Source organism: Felis catus, chromosome E2, assembly GCF_018350175.1.
Source record: "Felis catus isolate Fca126 chromosome E2, F.catus_Fca126_mat1.0, whole genome shotgun sequence".
NCBI lineage: Eukaryota > Metazoa > Chordata > Mammalia > Carnivora > Felidae > Felis > Felis catus.
This window is the reverse complement of record NC_058382.1, coordinates 2942731-2967921: the sequence shown is the minus strand read 5'-3', so window position 1 is coordinate 2967921 and position 25191 is coordinate 2942731. Positions and strand designations below refer to the sequence as shown.

The following is a 25191-nucleotide window of genomic DNA, read 5'->3' as shown; positions in this document are numbered from 1 at the left end:
GGGCAGAGTGGGGCGGAGCTAAGCGGGGGTGGGGGGTGGACTCCCGGCGCCATACAGACTGAGGGCAACAGGCTCCCGCCGCGGCCTCCTGCCCTCGGTGTCTGTGCTGGTGGGAGTTCACGTTGATGAGGGCAGATGTGATTCCTTTTTCACAGCCTTAGACTCCTCCTGTGTAGGATGTAGCTTTGCGTCAGGAGAAAAGAAAAATCAAAGTTCGGCGACTGTGGTAGAGTTAGATGGAAAGAGCAGGTCCCATGTTGTTGTCAGCCCTCCAGGGGGCTTTGAAGCCTATCAGGCGCCATGTTAATTACGGGAACAAACAGCCATTTTCCCGCTCCTCATCCTTGTGGTACCTGCCTTTGATTGGGTCACCCTGCTGGGTACTTTGTGGGAGGAAAGACATTTCTATGTGGTCCAGAATGTGTTGGTGGGGTTATTTCCCGCTCGGGGCCAGCGAAAGCGACGGGCGCGCAGGCGCGTTTTGGCTGCAAGGACGTGACCGGTCCTTAGGACCCGGCGCGTCCTCTTTGTTCCCCGCGGGCGCGGGCCCGACTGAGAGGGAGTGGGGGAGGGAGAGGGCGGGGCCGTCCCCAAGCGCGCCGCCGAGGGGCAGGGCCCCCTGGCCCCCGCCCCTTCCCACGCGCCGGCCCCGTCGCCCCCGCGCGCGCACACTCGCGAGCCCAGGCGACATGCAAATGAGGTACCCGAGAGGCGGGGGTCCGGGCGGGGAGAGGGGAGCGGAGGGAGGGGAGGCCCGGGGCCGCGCGCTCCTGGAGCGCGCCCCCACACCTGCTTCTGCGCCCGAGCCCGCCGCAGCGCGCGCGCCGACCTCGCGCCCCGCGGAGTCGGCCCGGGCGCGCGCGCGCAGACCCCCTTCCTGGAGGCCCTCGCCGTCCGCGGCCCGCGCGCCGCTCATTGGCCACCGCCCCCGCAGGGCCCGCCCCGCGCGCTCGGGCCGCCGGGCGCGTGCCTGCACGGGGGTTGCAGAGGGGCAAGGGGCGAGGCCCCTGTTCCGGAGACCCCGGTTCTAGTCCAGGCCTTCCTACCGGAGCGAACCATGTGATCGTGGAAAAGTGGTGGTCCCTCTCTGGCCTTCAGTGTATGTGCCTGTTCCAGTGGCACCTGCAGCCCCAGCTGTTAACTGCACCTCTTCCTTCCTCACTCTCGCTTTAATTACACCCTAGTCTCATGGTCCCATGCTCTGTCGATGGAGGTCATGGTGGTGACGGTAGTTTACTGAGTGCTTACTATTACCGACTGACAACTTGCTATAGCCATTTTACAAGAGGTGGAAACTGGCCCAGAGAAGCAAAGTCATTTGTTAATTAATGGCAGAGCTGGATCTAACCCAGGTGTAAGGAACCCTATGGTATCCCCTTGTCTCCTTGGGTGCATTTCTTCTCACTCCCTGCGCCTTTGGGGTCCTGGAGATCTAGTTCGAGTCCTGATCCCGCTCTTGTTTGCAGAGAGGGCTTGGGCAACTGACCAGGCTTTCCTGTGCCTCTGTTTCCCCAGCTGCAAAATGGGGGTGATGTACCATTATTCAGAAAGTTGGCGTGGGGCTTAGCTGTCAGTGAGTGCCTAGCTGATATCTTCTCGGCACTTCTGTGCACTGAGCACTTTATGTGTATTATCCTCATGCCATGTCTGTGCGAGTAAGATGACCTATTCGTCCTATTTTGCAAAAGGCTTAACGGAGGCTCAGAGAAATAATTGCCCCAGACCACACAGAGAGTGAGTGACAGACTCAGGAGTTGAACCCAGACCCTGTGAGTTGGGAGCCTTAACAGTTCCCATATATTTCTTCACCCACGACTTGGGGCCAAACATCACCTGGGACCACCAGTCCCTGTCTTCTCCCAGTCCTGAACTCCCACACTCCTCCCACTTTGCCAAACAGAAGCGGGACAAAACATTTCTGGGCCTCCGTGGCTCAGGTTTGATGGGCTCTTTGTTTTGAGGATCGCAATACTGGCCCATACCCTTAGTTGGACTCTATCCTATCCTCCTATGAAGATTTTCCTTTATTTTGATTCAAGATGACTCTGAACTTCTAGGAAGGGGGTGAGGGAGGCTTAGGAGACACCTGTGTGGCTAAAGGTAGTGTCTTTTTACCAAATGGTTGGAATTATCTTGCTATTTTACCTACCAGTGTAGCTATAACTGTCCAGGTGAATGTTGGCCATGCCCAGGTCGAGAGACTCAGACCAAGGGATGGGCGAGGTGTTGGGGGACAAGGGATGACTCAGACCCTCCCTGCACTGACGGCTGCCCCCTCTCTCCTCTTAGCCCGGCTCCAGTGCCCAGACCCAAGCCCCCCACTGCTCAATGGACACCCCCAGCCCAGACCCGTTGCCTTCGCCTTTGCCCGGGGAGGAAGAGAAACCTCTGGCCTTACCTCCTCCTGTTCCCCGGGGCCGCCGAGGCCGGCGCCCTGGGGGGGCCACCTCCTCGAATCGGACGCTCAAGGCCGCCCTCCCTCGCAAGCGGGGCCGCCCCCCCAAGTCAGGGCAGGAGCCCCCGCTGGCACAGGGGGTGACAGCCCCTGTGGGCAGCGGCGGTGGCAGCGACCTCCTGTTGATCGATGATCAGGGTGTGCCCTATACAGTCTCTGAGGGGTCAGCGGCTGGTTTGCCTGAGGGCTCCGGCCCCAAGAAGGCCCCGCACTTCTGCCCGGTGTGCCTGCGGGCCTTCCCCTACCTCTCCGACCTGGAACGCCACAGCATCTCGCACTCAGAGCTGAAGCCGCACGAGTGCAAGGATTGCGGCAAGACCTTCAAGCGGTCCAGCCACCTACGGCGGCACTGCAACATCCATGCTGGCCTGCGGCCCTTCCGCTGCCCACTCTGCCCTCGTCGCTTCCGCGAGGCGGGTGAGCTGGCCCACCACCACCGTGTCCACTCCGGGGAGCGCCCCTACCAGTGCCCTGTCTGCCGGCTGCGCTTCACGGAGGCCAACACGCTCCGGCGCCATGCCAAACGCAAGCACCCCGAGGCCATGGGGGCACCCCTGTGTTCCCCGGACCCAGGGCCCGAACCACCGTGGGACGACGAGGGCATTCCGGCTACGGCAGGGGCTGAAGAGGGGGTGGAGGAGCCGGAGGGCAAAGAGCTGGCTTGACCCGCACCCTGGGCCACCTGTCCCCAGGCCAGGTTTAGAGCTGGGAGTTCAGCTGGTGCTGAGCCTGGGCAGGAAAGCTGGGACGCCCTCATACCTGGTGGTCTTCCCGTTGTGGGAGGGGGTTGAGGGTGAGGACCTAAACTCCTGGGTCCTGCTGCCTTCCGCCACCCTCCCCCGGACTGACAGGCCCCTGGAGGCAGGGGCCTTGGAAATAAATATCTGCCTACTGGCTTCCTGTGTGTATTCAGTGATGGTACCAGGGCTGGCCCTCCCTTCAAATGTCCTCTGGTCGCTATGCCACCCTGATAGGAGTGCATCGAATTTGGGAGAACCCCATGTCATGTGCCTTGTTAGCTTGCCACTATGGGCTGGCTTGGAGGAAGGCTTTGCCCCCTCTCCCAGCTCCAGCAGATCCCAAAATGCTCCCTGTAAATATCCACTCTAAGTAAAACATTGAACCTCTGTGCAAATGTGATATAGGTCCCCATCCCCCATCCCAGCCATATTCTTGGAAATTCTGCCCCCACTACTTTGCTCCATCACTTTGTCCTGACACTAAGGAAAAACCGAGTTGAGGGTTGTGAGCAGAATTGACAACTTTGGTAAGGCTTACGTAGCTAAGAGGTGTGGCCAGGAGGGGGCGGGGCTAGGGAAACAGGGGGCGGGGCTGGGGCTAAGGGGTGAGGCTGATGAGCATTGTGGGCGGGGTTTAGGGGGCAGGTGTTGAGAACAAGGGTGGGGCTTGACTTGGTTTAACGGTTGGCAGGCAGAAGGTGGAAACGGTTTAGAGGCCATATGAATAGGGTTTATCTGAGAGGAGACGTTTCAAGGGGGAACTGCAGGAGAGCAAGGTGTTGGGACAGAAGGGATGTAACTGTGAAGAGAAGGTGCTGTGAGGGGGGCATGACTGTTATTCAGGCACAGGTGACAGAAGGGGGTACCTAAATAAGGACTGAGGAAGGGAAGTGCCTGAGACGAAGGGCGCTTAGTAGGAAGGGGCTGGGCTAACACAGGGGGCTTGGTGCAGCCTAAAAACCTCTGGGGGGCACTGCTAGAAGAGTGTTGCGCTGTGGGCGGGGCTGAGGGGAGATAGGTGGAGTTCTTGGGGACTTGGAAGTGGGTAAGAACAGGAGAAAAATCGTGGGTGCTGGGCGAGGAGGATGGATTTTAAGGCAGTGGGCGGGGCTTAAATAATTAAGTTATAAAATGGGCGTGGTTCAGAATGGGGGCGGGGCTTACACGCCAGATTTACGCGAGGGGCGTGGCTTAACCGGATGTCCGGAGCGTGTGGGCTGTGCCCTAGGCGGCGGGGGCTCAGGGCGCAGGCGCACGTTGCTTAGCTCGCCTACCGGAAGCGGCCTAGGCTCTCCCCGTCCGCGTCCCCGAGCCAGTGCGCAGGCGCACTTCTCTTTCCCGGTCGCCGCCACCGCCTCCTCTTTCCGCTTCTCCACGCCGGCGCCTCGGAGACGGGCGCGACTTCCGCTTCCGGGCGGGCGGGCAGGCGGGCGGCGCGGGGCTGCCGGGGAGGGGGAGGGGGCGGCACTTCCGGTCGGGCCCTCGGGTCTCCCCGGAGCGGCGGCGCCTCCTCCGCCTCCTCGGCCTCCTCCCGGCGGAGACCCCTGCGCCGGTGAGTGACGGGGCGCGTGGCCCGGGGACCCGGGGGCAACGGGGGCGGGGGGTCCCGCCCTGGCCCGTTCTGGTCCCCAGAACGTCCCCGTCAGTGCCTCTCCCGCCGGGCCCTCGCCAGGGGTCCCCCCAGTCACTGCTCCCCCATAAGACCCTTCCAGACATCTGCCCCATTAACGCCCCCATGCAGGACGGCTGCCAAAGCGTCCTTATTTGTGGCGATCCCTTAAACTGCTGCCAGGGCCCCCATGAATGCTTTCTCATAGGATCGCTTCTGCGTAACCCTCGTCATTGCTGCCTCCAGGACAGCCCCCCAAATGCCACCAGCGCTGCCTTCCTTCATGGAGGGCGGCTGCCGGTGAACCCTCCGTTAGTATTCCCTATAGGCTGCCTCCAAAGAGTGTTGCATTAGTGCTTCGCTGCAGAACTGCCCCTCTTATCTCTGTCCACACACAACAGCCCCCAATTCTCCCACATTTCCACTCCCCACCCCCCCACCCCCCACCCCCTCCCGATGTAAAAATACTTTCCATTCTGGTTTGCAGCAGAAAATACCTTTTTTTTTTCTTCTGCCACCCCCCCCCCCACCCGGTACCGTAGTGGTTGAGAATACCCCTTTCAACCCTCCCCCCACCTCCTCCCCCCCCCCCCCCCCCATAGAACAGCTAGCTCCCTCTAGAGTTCTGCTCTCACACCCACATCCTCTCCCCATTCAGGTGGAAACAGCTGCCTGTTTAGCTCCTGGCTCCAATGAAACACTTCTGCTGTACCTCCCTCCTCTCCCCAAGCCAGGTCAGCTCCTGTCCCCGGTCCTCCCACAGAGCAGTGCCCCACAGTGAGCCTCTCCCTGTCAGACCACCTCTTTCTGTGGCGTTAACCTCTCCCACTTCGCAGCCAGCTTCATTTCATCCTCCTGGACGCCCTAGAGAAGACCCCTATCTTTACTATGGCCTGACCTCTTTTTTTCCCCAGGCATGTGTTCATTCATTCATTCATTCATTCACTGTTCTAGGTACAGGACATACAGTGGTGAAGGAGAGAGATACACATGGTCTTTCATTTTGTGGGTTTTACAGTCTACTTGAGAGAGTTCAAACACAAGTGAACGAATAAGATAAATCCTGTTTTCTGGGTTCTCCCAGAGCCCGATGGTTTACCTCAGAGGTGAAAACTGAATTAGCAGAGGTGACTTAGCCATGTAGAGATCTGGGTGGACGGTTTCAGGCAGCGAGAATAGCAAGCGCAAAGGTCCTGAGGTGGCCGTGATCATGGTGAGTGGAGGAGCATCAGGGAAGCCAGTGAGGTTGGAACAGAGGAAGAGAACAAGAGGGAGAGGGTTTGATGTCTTAGGGCATTGGGGATAAGGGCACTGTGATCAATTTTCTCGCCTTTGTCAGCTCTACCAAGCCCATACTGTTCTTCATTTGTTCATTCGTTCATTTGTTCAAGTGTTTGATGAGGACCTGTTACACACGGGGGATGCAGCAGAGAACCAAACAGACAAAAACCCTTGCCCTCATGGAGCGCATATGCTAGCTGATGGGACAATTAAAAAACAAATGTGTGTGTGTGTGGATAAAATACAGCAGGATCAGGGTATGGTCACCGAAGAGGGTGGCAAAAAGGCCTTCTTCAAAAGATTCCCGTTGTCATCTTGTCGCCCCCCAAAGCCACACACACACCTCTGTGTAAATCCCGACCCTCCTGGACAACTGTGGCCAACCGGGGGCTGCTCTTACCAGCTGCCCCCAAGAGTGAAGTGGTTAAGAGGGTGAGTCCAGGATTCCACTGTGTTCATATCTCTGAGCAAACCACTCCCTCTTTTCCTAGCCTCATTCGTTCACTTATTTCATAAATATTTTTGGAGACAGGCACTATTCTAGGTCCTGGGATAGAACAGTGAACAAAACAGGTAAAAATCGTTGCCTGTATGGAGCCCACCTTCTAGAGGGGGAGGCCAGCAACAACAAGACAAGCAGAATATGTGGTTTATCGGGTGATGCTGACAGGTAAGGACAGAAACAAAGCAGGCTGGGAAGAGCCGGAATGTTGGTGTGGATGACAGGTTACAGGGGCCATGGAGAGCCTCGCTGAGGAGACAGCCTTTGGGCAGAGGTGTGAAAGAGGTGAGGGAGAGAGAGGTATAGAGATAGCAATCAGAGGATTCCAGACAGAAGCAACAGCCAGTGCAAGGGCCCTGGGGTAGGAATGCTGGCATGTTGGAGGAGCAGCCAGGTGGCCATGGAGGGTATGTAGGTCATCATAGAGACTTTGACTTTAAGTGGGATGGGTGTCATTGCAGGGTTTGAACAGAGGAGGGACGTGGTTTGGCCTTAGTCCTCCCATCTGTTAAATGAGAATAATAGTAATGCTTATCTGATGAGTGTGTTATGAAGTTGGAGACAAACCACATAAGATACGTAGTACAGTGCTTATTAGTGTTCAGAAAATCCTGGTGGCTGGTTCTGGGCTCGGGTATCAAGGAAGTGGGTGCGGCGAAGTGTATTTCTAGTATAAGGCAGAGTGGGGGACCTTCCTTTCTTTTGGAGAGAGAATGTTGAAAGACAGCATGCTGTAGTGGGTAACAGCACGCACTCTGGAGCCCTGCTGCCTGCCTCCTATTCCTGGCTCTGCCACAGCTTGTTACTGGTATGACATTAGGAGATGAATTTATGTCTCCGGCCCTCAGTCTCTTCCTCTGTGAAACAGAGTTGATAGTGGTCACCATCTTCTTGACTCAGTAGGAAGATTCGTTGAAGGATTTAGAAGAGCACTAGGCAGGTAGAAAGCACTTCACATTACGCGGTACGTGTGTCCACGTTACTGTTATTAACAGAGTACAGCTTCATCCCAAGTCGAACCTGTTGTAGCAGAATGGCCCACAGGTCCTGGTATCAGAGAGATTTGGAATCTAATACCTACTTTCCCCTTGACTGGCTATGTGACCTTGGGGAAATGACCCCCCCTTTCTCAGTTTTCCCACTTACAAAATGGAGCTGATAACAGTACAGGACCATCGTGAGGCCTCATGATGCTGCACCTCAAACTGGTTGAACAATAAACACAAACATGAGCTGTTACGATTACGAGTGCAGTTGCTGTCCCCTTGGGACATGCCCCCATCATGCTTCTCTCCATAGGATGTGTCTCCCCTTAGAAAGACACCGATTTAAGGCTGGGATCCCCTGAAAGAGGAAATGCCTCTTATTTCCCAGTGGAAATACTGGGAGCCTGATCACTTCCATCTTCCAGTGCTCCTCCCTGCTCTTCACAGCAGTAGCCCTTCACATCTTCCCACTCGCCTTTGGGTCCTTCCTTATAACATCACCGCCCTTGAATTCCTTCTTCTGGGGACCTCCACCCCGTGTCAACTCCATCTCTGCTAAACGTCCCCCTCCCTCCTTCAGGGGGTTCTGGTCAGCTCAGTCTTGTTCCTTTGCTCATTTAACAAACACTTATCAGTATAGGCTATCAGTTTACCTCTGAGCCCTACTTTGGCTGCATCTTCTCTAAGGTTTGGTACCTTGTGTTTTCATATTTATTCATCCGGGGTTCCTTGTTTCTTGTGGTTTCTTGGTGGGTCTGCTGGTGATTTAGGAGGGTGCTGTTTAAGTCCCATATATCAGCAAATACTTATCAAACAACCACACCATACTGGGTGCTGTGCTCGGTGCTGGGGGCACAGCGGCAAACAAGACGGACCAAATCCTTATTCTGTTAGGTGGGGATGCCAGACAGTAAACACACAGTCAAAGAAATACACACGGCAAGTGGTGGCAGTGACAGTGATGAGAAAAATGCAGCAAGATGAGGGGTTAGGGAGGATTAGGTAGGATGGAGAGGACATCTGAACAGGGACCTGAAGCAGGCACAGGACTGAACCTTGAGATCTGAGGAATAGACTCACCACATCACTGCTCCATCCGTTCAAGACAGACACCCCCTTCCCCTCCCACCCAGCCCCCTACATAAACTCCCATCACCTAGGTAACACCCCCCAGTAAGGCTCCAGGCCCCACAGTCCACCCCACCTTTGTCCACCTTAGGAAACAAACAACCTGGTGGGGGAAGTGGGGAGGCTGAGCCGCAGACTTGCTCTGTGACCTTGGGCAATTTACTTGACTTCTCTGTGCTTCTGTTTTGTCAAATGGGGATAATAGTCCCTATGTCATAGTCTCATAGATTTTGGGGGGATTGAGTTAATATATATAATGTGCTGGGAGCACACTGGGCTTGTAGGAAATGCCCAGTCAACATTAGCTGTTATTAATATATACCCTGATGGAGGCAAGCTAGGGCGGTGGTTTCTTCCCTAAGACACCTCCTTCCCCTGCCCCTTGCACTCCTCTACCATGTGCTTTCTGCCCACCCAGCCCACTCTCCCGGTCTCCTGGGTTTAGGTTTCCCCCACAGGCTCCCACCACCACTGCAGCCATGCCTTTGTTCCTTCTGGAGAGCAAATTAACCAGAGGGGGTGTGAAGGGCATGGGATGTTGAGTCTCGTCCAAGGACACCCAGAGCTAGAGGCTAAAAATACCGACCTCTTGGCGGAGGAGTGGAGGAGACACTCACCTTTCACCTGTGGAGGGGAGAGAGCCAGCTGGCTGGCTGGGGGCAGATGGGCCCTGGCCTTGGTAGGCATCGCTGACCCCTGTTGTGGGCACAGAGCCAGGCCCCCATGGGCCAGGGATTATGGACAAGAAGCATGCTACACCTTGAGGGCTCTTCTCCCACTGACTGTCCGCGGACTTGGTGGAGGTGTTTCCCCGGCCCCCTGGGTGGCTCAGGTTCAAAAGTCCATTGTAGGAGCTGAAGTTCTGGTGGGGGCCGGGGCGCAGACATGGACACCTGCCTTCTGGGATGACAAATACTGTAAAGGAGGTGCCCAGAGACTGACTGCCATTGCACAGGAGGCAGGGAAATCCCCACCTGGGGTGAGGACAGAGACCTGCACCCCCTGGGCATCTGCTGTCGGGGTCCCCCAGGTGTGTGATGTCACCGAAGGTACACATAATGTTTCCTTCCGTGTAGAGTGAGCTCCCTAAATTCCCCCTGCAGCCTAGGGGTTACCGCCTCCTCGTAGAAATGGAGAAAGCGAGGTTCGGGAAGGAGAGGGAATGTGAACCCAGGTCTGCCCAGGTGCAGTGCCCACCTGTTTCCTGCTGCGTCAGGCTGCCTTCTCAGTGCCAGGCCTCCCGGTGTAACTTGCTTCTTCCAGGCAAACGCCTTGTGGTAAAAGAACGCGGCCCTCCCCAACACTGATTTCATTCCAGTTCTCTTGGTCTGTCTTGACTTTATCTACTGCCAGTGCTGAGAGGGTATCGATATAATACCACTTACCGCATGCTTGCAAAGTGCCAGGAAGCCTCCACCCGAAGGCCTGCTATTTGCTTGCTGGAGCCTCACATCGACCCTGAGCAGGAGGGGTGTGCTTTGTCACCTCTGTTCGTAGATGTGGAAATCCGGGCACAGAGAGGTTCAGGAACTTGTCTGTGGTCACACAGCTGGAATGTGGGGCTCAGATTCCTATCTGGCACTCGAGCTCTAGAGTCCACCCTCTTACCATTTTAGAGGCAAAACCTGAGGGGATTGAGAACGGGGCTCGTGTGTGTGTGTGTGTGTGTGTGTGTGTGTGTGTGTGTGTGTGTTTTGGAGAGGGGGGGTAGGACACGGTGCTGATACCCAAGAGTTTGTAAGGGGACTGCCACCAGAGGCAAGGGGTGCTGGGAGAATTAGATTGGGGGTACGGAGCTGAGGGCCTGGGGGATGGGGAGAAAGGATGTGGGAAGACCCCAGAAACAACGGGAACGTGGAAGGGATGGGAGGGCAGGAGCAAAGGGGCCCCAGCAAGGAGGTGGACGGCTGAGCAGGCGTCTGTGGTGCGCTAGAGCCAGGAGGGGGGCTGCCCTGTGCGCTGGAGGGGCAGGGGGCCGAGAGGAGCAAGGCTGGGAGGCAGACTGTGGCTCCGGCAGATGGCCATGACTTCCGGCGCCCGGTCCCCTTTCCTCAGCCCTCTCCTCTTCTCCACAGGGTCTGCCGTCGCCCACCCCGCCCGAGATGGAGGCAAACGCAGCGGGCGGTGCCGCCGGGGGCGGTGGGGGCAGCGGCATAGGGGGCGAGGACGGGGTTCACTTCCAGAGCTACCCCTTCGACTTTCTGGAGTTCCTCAACCACCAGCGCTTCGAGCCCATGGAACTGTACGGGGAGCACGCCAAGGCGGTGGCCGCCCTGCCCTGCGCCCCTGGGCCACCGCCCCAGCCCCCGCCCCAGCCCCCTCCGCCCCAGTACGACTACCCGCCCCAGGCGACCTTCAAACCCAAGGCGGAGGCGCCGTCCTCGTCCTCGTCCTCCTCGTCGTCGTCGTCCTCGTCGTCGTCCTCGTCGTCGTCCTCCTCGCAGGCCAAGAAGCCCGACCCGCCCCTGCCGCCCGCCTTCGGGCCCCCTCCGCCCCCCCTATTTGATGCTGCCTTCCCCGCCCCGCAGTGGGGCATCGTCGACCTGTCTGGACACCAGCACCTTTTTGGGAACCTGAAACGCGGAGGGCCCGCGACCGGGCCGGGGGTGACCCCGGGGCTGGCCTCTCCCACCGGGACCCCAGGGCCGCTCCCCGCCCCCTCACAGACCCCTCCGGGGCCCGCCGCAGGGGCGGCGGCCTGCGACCCGGCCAAGGACGACAAGGGCTACTTCCGGAGGCTCAAGTACCTGATGGAGCGGCGCTTCCCCTGCGGTGTATGCCAGAAGTCCTTCAAGCAGTCCTCGCACCTGGTGCAGCACATGCTGGTGCACTCAGGCGAGCGGCCCTACGAGTGCGGCGTCTGCGGCCGCACCTACAACCACGTGTCCAGCCTCATCCGCCACCGCCGCTGCCACAAGGACGTGCCGCCCGCTCCAGGGGGCCCGCCGCAGCCCGGGGCGCCCCTCCCGCCGCTGGGCCTGCCGGCGCCCACGGCCGGCGCACCCCCTGCCGCCCCCACCCCTGTGCCCTCTGGCCCTCCCGCCCCGCCCCCAGCCGCCGCAGCCGCCGCCGCCGCCGCCGCCGCCGGAGCCGGAGCCGCCGTGGCCTCCAGCGTGGCGGAGGCGGCCGGAGCCCCCGCCGGGGTGGGCGTGCCCCCTCCCGCGGCGGGGGGCGGCGAGGGCCCGTTTGCCTGCCCGCTGTGCTGGAAGGTCTTCAAGAAGCCCAGCCACCTCCACCAGCACCAGATTATCCACACCGGCGAGAAGCCCTTCTCCTGCTCCGTGTGCAGCAAGAGCTTCAACCGCAGGGAGAGCCTCAAGCGGCACGTGAAGACGCACTCTGCCGACCTCTTGCGCCTGCCCTGCGGCGTCTGCGGGAAGGCCTTCCGCGACGCCGCCTACCTGCTCAAGCACCAGGCGGCCCACGCGGGCGCGGGCGCGGCGGGACCCCGGCCCGTGTACCCCTGCGACCTGTGTGGCAAGTCGTACTCGGCGCCCCAGAGCCTGCTCCGCCACAAGGCGGCGCACGCCCCGCCCGCCACCGCCCCGGACGCGCCCAAGGACGCGGCGGCCGCGGTCGCGCAGCCCCCTCCAGCCTTCCCTGCAGGTCCCTACCTCCTGCCCCCGGACCCTCCGGCCACGGACAGCGAGAAGGCCGCTGCGGCCGCAGCGGCCGTGGTGTATGGCGCCGTGCCCGTCCCGCTCTTGGGGGCGCACCCGCTGCTGCTCGGCGGGGCTGGCACCAGCGCGGCGGGCGGCGCGGGCGCCAGCGTCCCCGGAAAGACTTTCTGCTGCGGCATCTGCGGGCGGGGCTTCGGGCGACGCGAGACTCTGAAGCGCCACGAGCGTATCCACACCGGCGAGAAGCCCCACCAGTGTCCCGTGTGCGGGAAGCGCTTCCGGGAGTCCTTCCACCTGAGCAAGCACCACGTGGTGCACACCCGCGAGCGGCCCTACAAGTGCGAGCTGTGCGGCAAGGTCTTCGGCTACCCGCAGAGCCTCACCCGCCACCGCCAGGTGCACCGCCTCCAACTGCCCTGCGCCCTGGCCGGGGCTGCGGGCCTCCCGGCCACGCAGGGTGCGCCCGGGGCCTGTGGGCCGGGCGCCTCGGCCGCCTCTGCCGGGGCCGCCGATGCCCTGAGCTATGCCTGCTCGGACTGCGGCGAACACTTCCCGGATCTCTTCCACGTGATGAGCCACAAGGAGGCCCACATGGCGGAGAAGCCATACGGCTGCGATGCCTGCGGCAAGACCTTCGGTTTCATCGAGAATCTCATGTGGCACAAGCTGGTCCACCAGGCTGCCCCTGAGCGCCTGCTCCCGCCCACACCTGGGGGTCCCCAACCCCCGGATGGCTCCAGCAGCGCCGACGCGGCCAACGTGCTGGACAACGGGCTGGCGGGAGAGGTGGGGGCGGCCGTGGCTGCCCTGGCGGGGGTGTCCGGGGGTGACGACGCCAGCGGGACGGCGGTGGCGGGGGGCGGCGGGGGTGCCAGCTCGGGCCCTGAGCGCTTCAGCTGCGCCACGTGTGGCCAGAGCTTCAAACACTTCCTGGGCCTGGTGACTCACAAGTACGTGCACCTGGTGCGGCGGACCCTAGGCTGTGGCCTCTGCGGCCAGAGCTTCGCCGGTGCCTACGACCTGCTCCTGCACCGCCGCAGCCACCGGCAGAAGCGGGGCTTCCGCTGCCCGGTGTGCGGCAAGCGCTTCTGGGAGGCGGCCCTGCTGATGCGCCACCAGCGCTGCCACACGGAGCAGCGGCCCTACCGGTGCGGCGTGTGTGGCCGAGGCTTCCTGCGCTCCTGGTACCTGCGGCAGCACCGCGTGGTGCACACCGGCGAGCGCGCCTTCAAGTGCGGTGTGTGCGCCAAGCGCTTCGCGCAGTCGTCCAGCCTGGCGGAGCACCGGCGGCTGCACGCCGTGGCCCGGCCCCAGCGCTGTGGCGCCTGCGGCAAGACCTTCCGCTACCGCTCCAACCTGCTGGAGCACCAGCGGCTGCACCTGGGGGAGCGCGCCTACCGTTGCGAGCACTGCGGGAAGGGCTTCTTCTACCTGAGCTCGGTGCTGCGCCACCAGCGCGCCCACGAGCCGCCGCGGCCCGAGCTCCGCTGCCCTGCCTGCCTCAAGGCCTTCAAGGACCCCGGCTACTTCCGTAAGCACCTGGCGGCGCACCAGGGCGGACGGCCCTTCCGCTGCTCCTCCTGTGGGGAGGGCTTCGCCAACACCTATGGCCTCAAGAAACACCGCCTGGCGCACAAAGCCGAGGGCCTCGGCGGACCTGGGGCAGGGGCGGGCGCCTTGGCCGGAAAGGATGCCTGACCAGGAGGGGGTTCCCATCCGCCACTCCAATCAGATGTCCCCTCTCAACCCCTCCCCTCCTTCTCTCTAGTTGCTAGACTCTAGACTCTTAACCCCTCTTCGCTGTTGCCCAGCCATCCTTCAGAACTTCGGACAGACTAGCCTCCTTGCAGGCTCATGCCGCACAGACTCCGGTCCCGGACGTCTCTGGCCCTCCCCTCAGCCCATCAGACACTGAACTTGACCCTCCGTCCAACTCCGTTTTGAAACCTTCATCAGCGCCCCCTCCCCCAGCAGCATTCTGTCCCCCGATAAGCTTTGGTGGAGGATGTGGGTCTGAACTGCCCTTCCCCATTCCTTTGGGATCTGGCTGGAACCGAGTATGTGTGGAGTTGGGAGGGCACAAGGGGGACTGGGTGCTCTTTTGGATTGTGGGGGTGGGGGCGGGGTGGTAGACGCGGCTTGTACAGAGCGGAGAATAATAAATCGTATCAACAGGGCCACCGGAGTCCTTTCTTGTATCCCAGGGAGAGGGGATTAAGCGCTGACAAAATTGAGAGCTTTTGTTTCCCAGGGATTTCGATTCCCCGACACCCTCTGCCTCACCCTCAGGCTTTCTGCTTTGCCTCATCCAAATGATAATTACTGAGAATTTACCGTATCCAAGCTTCAGTCTGCACGTTGGGCAAAGGGAGATGAACAAGACAGGTAAGTTTCTGTTCTCAGAAACTCACAGTGTGCCTGGACTCCTTCCCCCTTTGAGATGTTTTTGGCGTTTGTTCACCTGGCCCACATTTCCAGAAGCCCTCCCCCACCCCCCACCGTCTGCTGGGTCCTTCACTGGACACCGGGGAAACATGAATTGGACACGCTCCTTGCCCTCAGTGGAGGAGAACCCCTGTGTTCCCACGTCGCACAGACTCCTCGTCCATCGCATCCATCTGTCCAGGATAATTGGGAGGGGCTTCAAAAGCCCTTCCACGGCGCTCACTTCCGTTGTTGGAACAGTGAGCCAGCTATGTGCTCTCTGTGTTGTTATCCCATCTGTCAGAAGAGGAGGCGGAGGTCCTGGAGAAGAAAGAGGCTCCAGGGACTCCCAGCAAATCCACAGTAGAATGGGGACTGCAGGCCCAGGGTGCTCAGTGCTGGGACTGGAAGACAAAGCTGGTTCAGGGGGCATGGCCTGGGCAGGTTCGGCTTGACCCACTCCGGGGCAGCAACCTAGTGTGGCCAACCTATGGCAATGCTGAAGACCTGGACTGAGAGAGTCCTTGTGCCAGGGCCCCAGGGTTCAAAAGTCCCACGGACCCAGAGCCACACCACAAAACATCCACAGAATTATCCCTGAGGGCAGAGAGCATGGAGGAGTCGCTTTGTGAGACTGGGGTGTAGCCAAGCTCCCTGGAGGAGAAAGTAATACCTGAACAATAACAAGCCACAGAAGCTTGCCAGGTAAAGTGGGCACAGAATTCTGGGTGGAGGGTTGAGTGTGTTTAACTGAACGCAGCTGTTACAGAGAATTTCAGTGAGGAGTATGGCTGGGAGGTTGGGGGGGGGGGGGGTTGGGTGTGGGAGGCTGGATCCTGAAGGGCTTTGAATTCCAAACAGTAGAGCTTGGATGATCTTGTAGGCCAGAGGCCGGAAGCTGGCAGCTGTTGGACGTAAGCCACTGACATGCTTTGTTTAGCCCATGCATTAAAAAATTAATAATAAAGTTTGACTTAGTTGCCATTTGAAAATCAAAGGATTTTGCATAATATGAACTAATGCAACTTCTGAAAAATTGGGGAGATCTAGCAACCCAGTCTGCACTCTCCCAGAGCTGAGTAACCATTGCCCTCTCTCTAATCTGCCACCAAATTCTGCCATTTCCCCCTCCCTGGTGCTGGCACTTTCCCGTCTCACCCAGCCACCTCCCTCATACATTTACGTTGCCACCCAGTGCCTACAGGCATTCAGGCTTGTGATCCCATCTTGAAGCTACAAGGAGTAGTGGATTGGTAACAAGGTGGGGATCTGTGTTTTTGGAGGAGCCCGTGCTGCCGCGTGGCTCTTCAAATGTGGGATCGTTGTTGGCTTGGCCCACAAGAGTAGTGACAATGAAAGTGTTTAGATTCCAAAGATACTTAACCAGCTCAACAGCGGGGGGAAAGGATGAAGGCAGGGATTAGATAAGTGGATGAGGGATCAAGACGACTTAAAGAGTCTGCCCAGGTCTCTAGCTTGGGTGGTGAGGCCAGTGACAGGAAACACAGGTGTTTCTTTGGAGAAAACAGAATGAGTTCTGTTGGTGCTCTGACCTCTCGAAGGGCTATCTTGGGGGAGATGCTGGGCAAAGAGGAAGGTGAGCAAATCCGGGGCTCTCCCTCGTTGATAAATATACTGATCCCTGGAGTCCCTTCATTTTGTCAAACTTCCCGATACCCATTCCCACAGGTGAAGCACACATCTCTGAAGAGCCAGACACTGTCCACCCCCATTGTAAAGATGAGGAAACAGAGATTTGGAGAGAGATCTGCAATTCACTGCTCCTGGCAAGACCACAGTGTGGACCCTCTACTCCCACCCCCGAAACACAAGACTGACATAGACCCTTCAGAAAGTCCTTTAATAGGAGAACTGGAGGCTCCCCACCTCCAGCTCCCAGGTCCTCCTTTTGCCCCCGCCACGGTGACTCAGTTCATTCCACACCTGCCGTACACAGGCCAGCCCACCATGCTGCCTTCCCCAACACTTCCATGGGATAGCATTGGGTCAGGCAGTAAGCTGTTTGCTTCAACCAGGGAGTGGAGGAGATCAGAGAAAACTGAGGCTACTCTGTAGCCCTGGGGGCCATGGGCTCTGAACCTAAAGGCCTATGACGGGGGTATTAGGTGGCTGTTTGCTGTCTGTTGTAATGTTGTTGCCTCAGAGTCAGTGGGTTAAGGAAGGCCCACCATGGGAGCAGGGAGCAACTCTTAGAGTCAAGATCCTTAGGGTCATGCTTACATCCTTGAGGCTCAAGTGCTCTCAGCTAGGACTTGGGAACCCTCTGGCTTCGAGGTGATGGGATCCCAGAGTCTCTTCATGGAGGACCTGGCAGGTGTCTTCTGCCTGAGGGTGGGTAGGCATCCCAGGTTCAGTGCAATCCAGTGAGGTAGGCAAAAGATTCCATCCTGGTCCACCCTAGGCCCCCAAGATAGTCCAGGGTTCTGTAGATGAAGGACTGACCCCAGTTCTGCCCCTTCCATTCAACCCTGGCTCACCCTCTATGGTGCCCAGGCTCTGTGGGGACAAACTGTGTCTTGCATGAGGACAACCCAATGAGCAGGCAGCTTGGGCAGTGAAAACCAGCCTGTGTTCCTCACACATACCTGGGCATCCACAAGTCTGTGTCTGTGCCTTTCTGAGTCTCATGGAGGTGCTGTATGGGTTTGTGGGTGTCCCGAAACCTGTTCTCCTGTACTAGCTGCTCATGGCCATCACTGTTAGCTCTTTTCACCTCTACCCCCATCTCCTCTCTCCTGCCTCCTTTTCCCACCCCCCCCCTCCCTTGCAATGTGCCTCCTACTTCCCACGTTGATGCCCCCATGTCCCTGCTCTCCCAGCCTACTGGGCAACCTCCACCTTCACCTTTGCCGTCTCCCCTTGGCCTTCTTCCAGACTGTCTCCTGCCCCACAGCCACTCCCTGGCTCCTCGGCCCCGGAGGCCAGCTGGCTGCCAGAGTCCCCCACCCCTGGCCCTGGCCCGTGGAAGTGGGTGCGCTGGTGTTTGCGGAAGTTAGAGGAGTTGTTGAAAGTGCGATCGCACAGGGCGCAGCGGAAGGGGCGCTCCCCGGTGTGGATGCGCGCGTGGCCGCTGAGCACCGAGGACTGGGTGAAGCCCTTGCCGCAGATGCCGCAGTGGTAGGGCCGCTCGCCCGTGTGCACCCGCTCGTGGTCGCGCATGTCTGACGAGCGGCGGAACGGCTTGGCGCAGAACCTGCAGGCGAAAGGCTTCCCCACCGCCGCGCCTGCTGCCGCCGCCGCCATCACCACCTCCGACCTCTCCTGGGGCACCCCGGGCCTCTGTTCCCGAGCCGCCGCCGCCTCCGGGGGCCTCTGAGAGGTCCCCGGCTCCACCCCGTGTCGGTGCTGGTGCCGCAGCAGAGGCGCCAGGGCCTTGAAGGCCCGGGGGCAGAGGGCGCAGCGGTAGGGCCGCTCCCCCGTGTGCAGGCTGTAGTGCGCGCGGAGGCTGGCGGGGCCCGGACAGCTGTGGCCACACACATGACACCGGCTGGGGTCCCCACCCTGCCCGCCGCCCTCAGCCCCCGCCAGGTGGCCATGTTCGTGGAACAGCAGCTCAGACACCAGCCGGAAGGCAGCTGGGCACAAGGCACAGTGGAGGGAACCTGGCTCCGGGGGCTCAGGTACCAGCGTGGTGTCCGTCACCTTCACCACCTGGATCTCGATGAGGTCACTCGGGGGTGTGGCAGGCCGGCCATCATCTGGCACCAGGACCTGGGGTGAGGAGGAGAAAAAACCAGGAGCCTGTGGACCCTGCCTCAGGGCCTCACCCACAAGCCCCCCACTTATTAAAACATCCATCTCATATGTAGCGTGCTGGGCCCCTCAGTTTCCAGATCCTGCTCTCCATCTTCTAGGATTCTGCAGTATCCCTATCAAGACTTCCCCTCCGGTCCCAAATACATCACGGATCCAGCCATTTCTCTCCCCTACCCCAGTTAAAAGCCAATTATTTCTTGGCTTGACAATGAAAGAGCCTCCTGAAGAGAACCTCTGTTCTTATGTCTGCTGACTCCCCAAAGCAGCCTGAATGACCTTTTGAAAATGGAAATCAGGTCGTCATTTTCCCACTCAAAACTCTTCCACGGCTTCAACTGCACGTAACATCCCAAACCGCCATCATAATACCCATCGTGATCCGGCTCCTGCTTGTCTCTGACCCCAGTGTAAATATAAGCCGGCACGCAGCTGACTTCTCTCATTTACATGTAGCTCCCCTTACCCCCCACTCTAACAGCTCACTCTTTATTTCCTTCATAGCGTGTATCACAATAAATGTCCTCTATTGTCTCTCTCCCCGCTGGGCTGGGAGCTCCAAGAGAACACAGTCCTTATCTGTCTTGTTCACCTCTCTACCCACTGAGCCCCAGGAAGAGCTCAGTAAATGTTTGTTGAATGAATGAGTGTCTGTTACTCTCCAGCCCCTAGTGGGGAACGTTCTAAAGTCACCTGGAGCAGTCATTTCTACCCCTGCCCCCCAAATCCCCCCTTAGGCATTGGAGACACATCACTCGGACCCTTGCAGAATCATTACTCCACCCCAGCGCGGGTGCCCCGACCATAACCACCCATCCTTGTCTTTCAGGGTCACCTTCCCAATCATCCACCAAGTTCTCTAGCCCCAGAATATATCTGAGGCCTCGCCCCCTTAACAACACAAAGTCAATCTCTGAGATTTCTCTCCCCTTACCTATCTCCTGCCCAGATGTTCCACCCAACCCCCTCCTTAGGCCACACCCACACAGGCCACGCCCCGCATCCTCATAGGCTCCGCGTTCGGCCACGCCCCTCGCCCACCCCGAGAGGCCCCACCCCCCAGACCCGGAGCCCTAAATACGTCCCCCGCCCAGCCCTCATAGGCCCCGCCCCCTGCCCTGAGCCCTCTTCCCGCCTCGAGTCCCCCGCCGAGGCCCCTTCCCCGCCCGCACCAGGTCCGGCGTCTCCGGGGATCGCGGCTCCGGGGCCGCTGAGCTCGGACTCGGGGGCTCCGGGCGCGCGGCAGCCATCTTGTGCCCAGGCCCCGCCCCCAAGCCCGTGGTCGCGGCGGGAGGGGGCGGGGCTCGGGCCGGCGTCAGAGCTGCTGCGCAGGCGCACTAGCGGGCGGGGGGGCGGAGCTCCACGGAGGCCGAGCCCCGCCCACCCGGAGGGAGCGCTGGGTCCCTTCTAATCACCTGTCAGCCGGGGAGGACCGCGCGGGTGGGGCTCTGGGTGGCGACCGGCCAAGCGGAATTTCTCCTTCTAACCAGCATTACCAGGCTCTGGCAGTCAGCCGACTCTGGCCTGAACGTCACCTTTGTTGTTTTCTATTGTTTTCCTACAGCATGTTTTTGTCGCCACCTCCGCGTGGCTCCTCGTCACAGAGCATGGCAACGTTTACGAATGTCAGGGTTTTTCCAAGTCGGTTTACAGAGGGTGTTCGGCAAACAGCGACACCGGTGGAGACGCCTGGGAAAGGCATATCAGGAGGAAAGGGCCCACCGACGGTGGGTTTGGGCAGCACCGAGGACAGGACTGGGTCTTGATTCCTTCCCTGGCCTGGCTGTGTGACCGCGGAGAAGTCACTGCACTTCTCTGGGCCGTGTGCACATTTTGTCATGTATAAAACTGTGCAGGTGTTGTGGAAAAGAGGAAAAGAGATGAGGAAAAAGGAAAAGAGAAAAAGAGATATGGAACACCTTTGAACACCCCTTAGGCAGTTTCCTTGGGAGGGCAGGGTAGGTGATGCTTAAACATCATATTAATTCCTGGATTTGCTGTTTTTCCTCCTTCTGGGTACATGATAAGATTGCACTTTCCTTTGAAGGTAGACGTAGCCTTATGGTTCTCTTTGGCCAATGGCCTGTCAGGGACAGCGATGTGCTTCAACCTCAGTTGGTCGGGAGAGCCATCGAGCCCTTGGCCAATTTCCATCCCGCCGTTTCAGGCCAGGGTTCGGCTGGTTGAAATGGTTTCCATTAGCCCGAGTTCCAGAGTGTCGACAATGAGCAGAACCTGGCGCTGAGCTTCCTTGGGGATGTAGCAGTTATTTTTATTATTATTTTTTTTAATGTTTAATGTTTTATTTATTTTTGAGAGAGAGACGGAGCATGCGCGAGGGAGGGGCAGAGAGAGGGAGACACAGAATCCGAAGCAGGCTCCATGTTCCCAGCTGTCAGCTCAGAGCCCCACACGGGGCTCGAACTCGTGAACTAGGAGATCATGACCTGAGCCAAAGTCGGACGCTTAACCGACTAAGCCACTCAGGCGCCCCTAGTTTTATTTTTTTAAGCTTATTTTTATTTATTTTGAGAGAGAGAGATGGAGAACAAGCAGGGCAGGGACAGAGAGAGAGGGGGGCGGAGAAAGAGAACCCCACACAGGCTCCACACTGTCAGGAAAGAGCCCAACGTAGGGCTCGAACCCACCAAACGTTAGCAGACCTGAGCATGACCTGAGCAGAAGAGCCACTTAATTGACTGAGCCACCCAGGCGCCCAGGAGATGTAGCATTTAAAATAAACGTTTTATTTTGTGAGGCCCCTGGGCCATTGCCCTTGTTGCTACAGCATAACCTAGTCTCCCTACACAGAGGGGGTCTTTTCTTTACATTTATTTTATTATAAACTATTTCTATATAAAAGGTGTTCAGAACAAGGGGTACCTGGGTGGCTCAGTCGGGTACGCGTCTGACTCTTGATTTTGGCTCAGGTCATGACATTCGTGGGATTGAGCTCCGCCCAGGCTCTGTGCTAGCAGAGCAGAGACTGCTAAGGATTCTCTCTCTCCCCCCACCGCTGTCCCTCCCCCCGCTCCATTTCTCTGTCTCTCAAAATAAATAAACCTCAAAAAAAATTTTTTTAAGTAAAAAAATAAAAATAAAAATTTTCTAATTGATTCTGTAATTTCAGTCTAACCTCTTTTTTTCCTTCTCCCCTTTTTATATTTGTATACATTGATACATGCAGTCTAGTTATTGCTGGTATCAGTGCTGGTATGATATCCCACTGAGGACAATATCATGTTACATTTATTCGTTCTCCTATTGGTGGACATTGGGCTGGTTCCAAATTTTTATTATTATAAACAGTACTGCCATGTGCATTCTTGCTTACGTGTCCTTGACCCCCAAAAGAGAGCTTTCTCTATATTATGCAACTGGGAGTTGAATTTCTGGATCAAAAACTGTTACCACGTTCGGCCACTCTCCTCACTTTGGTTGCTATCAATCACTTGCTTTTGTAACACCCCACCACTAACTACCTGGGAGCTCTTCAGATCATTTAACCAGTGCTTTCTCCAGTGTGGTTTCACGAACCCTGGCATTTCTGCCTCCGTGGGCCCCTTCATTTCAAAAACTATATTTAAAATGATATTTTGTGACTGGGTTGGTGTAAAGATGAACATAAGCCAGGCTGGATTACATTTCTGATTTCAACATTAACATGTTTTTCATGGGCACCCAAAAGTGTCATGGGCCCTAGGCACTGTGTGTACCTGCTGTGTCTAATGAGAAAGGCAGTCCATTCTGTTTTCTCACTTGTAAAGCAAACATAACATAGTAGTACTTATTTAACAGCTAAGTGCTGGGTGCTCTGCTGATCAAGTGAGTCATTATATGTAAAGTGTCTTGCAACACAAAGTAGGCACTATGTATTATCTATAATTACTACTGACTTCCACTTCCACCAGCTATGAATGGGAGCTCATGTTGCTTGAAATCTTTACTACTATTTGATAGTCAAACTTAAATTTTTGCCAATCTGATGGGTGTAACATGGTTTCTCATTGAAACTCCTTTTATTAAATGAGATAATTCATGATACAGCGTCTAGCACAGAGCTCATCCCTGTTGTCCTTTCTCATGGGTGGGGTCCATTTCATCTCTGCACCCTCAGAGAGAAGACATATACGTGCCTCAGTGAATGTTTGGTGAATGAATGAACAAATGGTTGAATGAATGAGTAGCTAAATTAATGGAGATAGAAGAATTTATGTATCAGAGCTTGAGAGAATTAAATGTTTGGAGAGGAGACAGTAGTTCAGTGAGATGAACATAAACTTTCAAGTTGGACAAACCTGGGTTCATATCCATGCATCCATTTGCTATGCAACTTTGGGCAAATGATGTCCCTTCTCAGGGTCCAGTTGTCATCTACAAAGTGGGCAGCATATTGCTACTTGGCAGGACTGTATTGAGAACACCATAGGTGGAGAATGCTACGGGTCTAGCGTAATTCCTGGAAAGAACTGGTGCTCAATACACGTGGGTTCCTTGCCTTTTCCCCTATGTGCCTCTGAATCCACCAGAGCCTGGAACTACATCAACAGTCTATTGCATGGTCTGATGCTAGAAGGCTATAAAATGGAAGAAAGAGTCCTGAACTTGGAAATAGAAGATGTGGGGTTTAGCCTCGCTTCTTCCTATCCCTACTGTGAGCACATCACTTCTCCTTGCTTCTTATTAAAAATTTAATTTTTTTTAAACAATTTATTTATCTTTGAGAGAGACAGAGACAGAGTCTGAGCGGGGGAGGGGCAGAGAGAGAGACACACACAGAATCCGAAGCAGGTTCCAGGCTCTGAGCTGTCAGCACAGAGTTCAACATGGGGCTCGAACCCATGAACTGTGAGATCATGACCCGAGCCAAAGTCAGATGCTTAACCGACTGAGCCACTCATCCCTCCCCCCCACTTTTTTTTTTAATTTTTAAGAAATCTCCTTGCTTTTTAAGTGAATTGGCTGTTAGGGTTACCCTATGACCCAGCAATTCCACTCCTAGGGATGTACCCAAGAGAAATGAAAATATTTGCCTACATAAAAACTTGTAAGTACATGCTTTACAGAACCATATTTCATAATAGCCAAAAGTGGAAACAACTCAAATGTCTATCAATTCATGAATGGATGGAGATATATATCTATATATCTATATATCTATATATCTATATCTCCACATATATATATATCTCCACATATATATATATCTCCATATATATATATATCTCCTATATATATATATATATATATATATATATATATATATATATAAAACACAATAGAATATTAGTTTTTATCCCATAAAAAGGAATGAAGTACTGATACATGCTACAACATTAATGAACATTGAAAACATTATGCTTAGTGAGAGAAACCAGACACAAAACCCCGCATATTCTATTGTTCCGTTCATACAAACTATCTGGAACAGGAAAATTTACAGAGACAGAAACTAGATGTGTGGTTCCTTAGGGCCAGGGGATTGCTGGAGTAGAGTTGAGGGAATATAAGATCAATAGCTAGGGGGCACAGGGTTTATTCTGAGGTGATGAAAATGCTCTAAAATTGTGCTGATGGCTGCACTTATCTGTAAATATACCCCAAACCATTGAATCATCAATTAAATGGGTAAATTGTATGGTATGTGAGTTATGGCCCAATGGAGCTATTAAAAAAAAGGATTAGCTGACCATGATATTTTAGGATCAAACTGTAGATGATATTTAAAACTTATAAGCCTGTATGGTAGGTATATGGATGTGCAATTCTTCCAACTTTTCTCTATGGTTGTAAATTTCCACAAGAGAATGTGTGGTTGGGGGAACCTGTAGATGATTTTCATTTATTTGTTAGTTAATTAATCGCTACATCCAATGTGGGGCTTGAACTCATGACCCCGAGATCAAGAGTTGCATGCCTGGGGCACCTGGGTGGCTCAGTCAGTTAAGCGTCTGAATTTAGAGGAGGTCATGAGGTTCACAAATTCAAGCCCCACACCGGGCTCACTGTTGTCAGCACAGAGCCCGCTTGGAATCCTCTGTTCCCTTCTCTCTCTGCTCCTCTCCCCCTTTCTTTCTCTCTCTCTCTCTAAAATAAGTAAACATAAAAAAAGAAAACATTAAAAAAAAGAGTTGCATGATTTTCCCAGTGAGCCAGCAATGCACCCTGTAGATGATTTGTAAATTCTGACTTTTGAAAACTTCACTTCAATGTATCAGACTGTAAGCTTTCTGAAGGTAGAGACCGTGGCTGTATCATTTCCCACTGCATCTCCAGCACCCACACTAGTGTCTGGGATGTTACAGGTATTCAAAAAACATTTATTAATGAGTCATTACATAAGTATGTGAATGAATAAGTCGCTGGTGATTCTGGCTATCTGAAGTCTAAATCTAATTGTAATCACCCAAGAATAGATCATCCTTGCACCTTCCTATTGGGTCTCCAGATTAAAATAATAATGACAATAATAACTAGTATTTATTGAGAGCTCACCGAGTGTGAGAACAGGGGCAGATCCAGGTTTTGTGGGGTGTGAGACTTACAAACTGAGGATACAAAAATTTAAATATGAAATAAGGTATGCATGTGAATATTTCTTTAGCATGAGAAAATAAGTTCCAACCAATTACAAACTTAAAAGGTGACAATGACCACAGACAACCCCCCAAT

The 25191-nt window shown here is 55.9% G+C and overlaps 3 protein-coding genes across 5 annotated transcripts; 2 read left to right on the top strand and 1 right to left on the bottom strand.

Annotated features, from left to right (window-relative positions):
• Position 1: 1 nt before the first annotated feature.
• ZNF524 (zinc finger protein 524) lies at positions 2 to 3351 on the top strand. The gene is made up of 2 exons (XM_003997392.6): positions 2 to 700; positions 2290 to 3351. Exon 2 carries the CDS (start codon positions 2329 to 2331, stop codon positions 3118 to 3120), a length of 792 nt encoding a protein of 263 aa, XP_003997441.1. The 5' UTR covers positions 2 to 700; positions 2290 to 2328; the 3' UTR covers positions 3121 to 3351.
• Positions 3352 to 3841: 490 nt separating this feature from the next.
• On the top strand, positions 3842 to 15500 carry ZNF865 (zinc finger protein 865). Of its 3 annotated transcripts, XM_045045799.1 has the most exons (3): positions 3842 to 4747; positions 5463 to 5538; positions 10777 to 15500. In XM_045045799.1, exons 2-3 carry the CDS (start codon positions 5497 to 5499, stop codon positions 14017 to 14019), a joined length of 3285 nt encoding a protein of 1094 aa, XP_044901734.1. In that variant the 5' UTR covers positions 3842 to 4747; positions 5463 to 5496; the 3' UTR covers positions 14020 to 15500. The 3 variants fall into 3 exon arrangements, with proteins under 3 accessions (XP_044901734.1, XP_044901736.1, XP_044901735.1); XM_045045801.1 differs by lacking the exon at positions 5463 to 5538 and having other exon boundaries at positions 4607 to 4747; positions 10777 to 15499; XM_045045800.1 differs by lacking the exon at positions 3842 to 4747 and having other exon boundaries at positions 5390 to 5538.
• A 1087-nt stretch (positions 15501 to 16587) lies between these two features.
• ZNF784 (zinc finger protein 784) lies at positions 16588 to 19815 on the bottom strand. Its single transcript, XM_003997410.5, has 2 exons — positions 19692 to 19815; positions 16588 to 18477 (listed from the first exon to the last, which is right to left on the bottom strand). The coding sequence occupies exons 1-2, from the start codon at positions 19767 to 19769 to the stop codon at positions 17587 to 17589; spliced, it is 969 nt and encodes a 322-aa protein (XP_003997459.1). The 5' UTR covers positions 19770 to 19815; the 3' UTR covers positions 16588 to 17586.
• Between the last annotated feature and the right edge of the window lie 5376 nt (positions 19816 to 25191).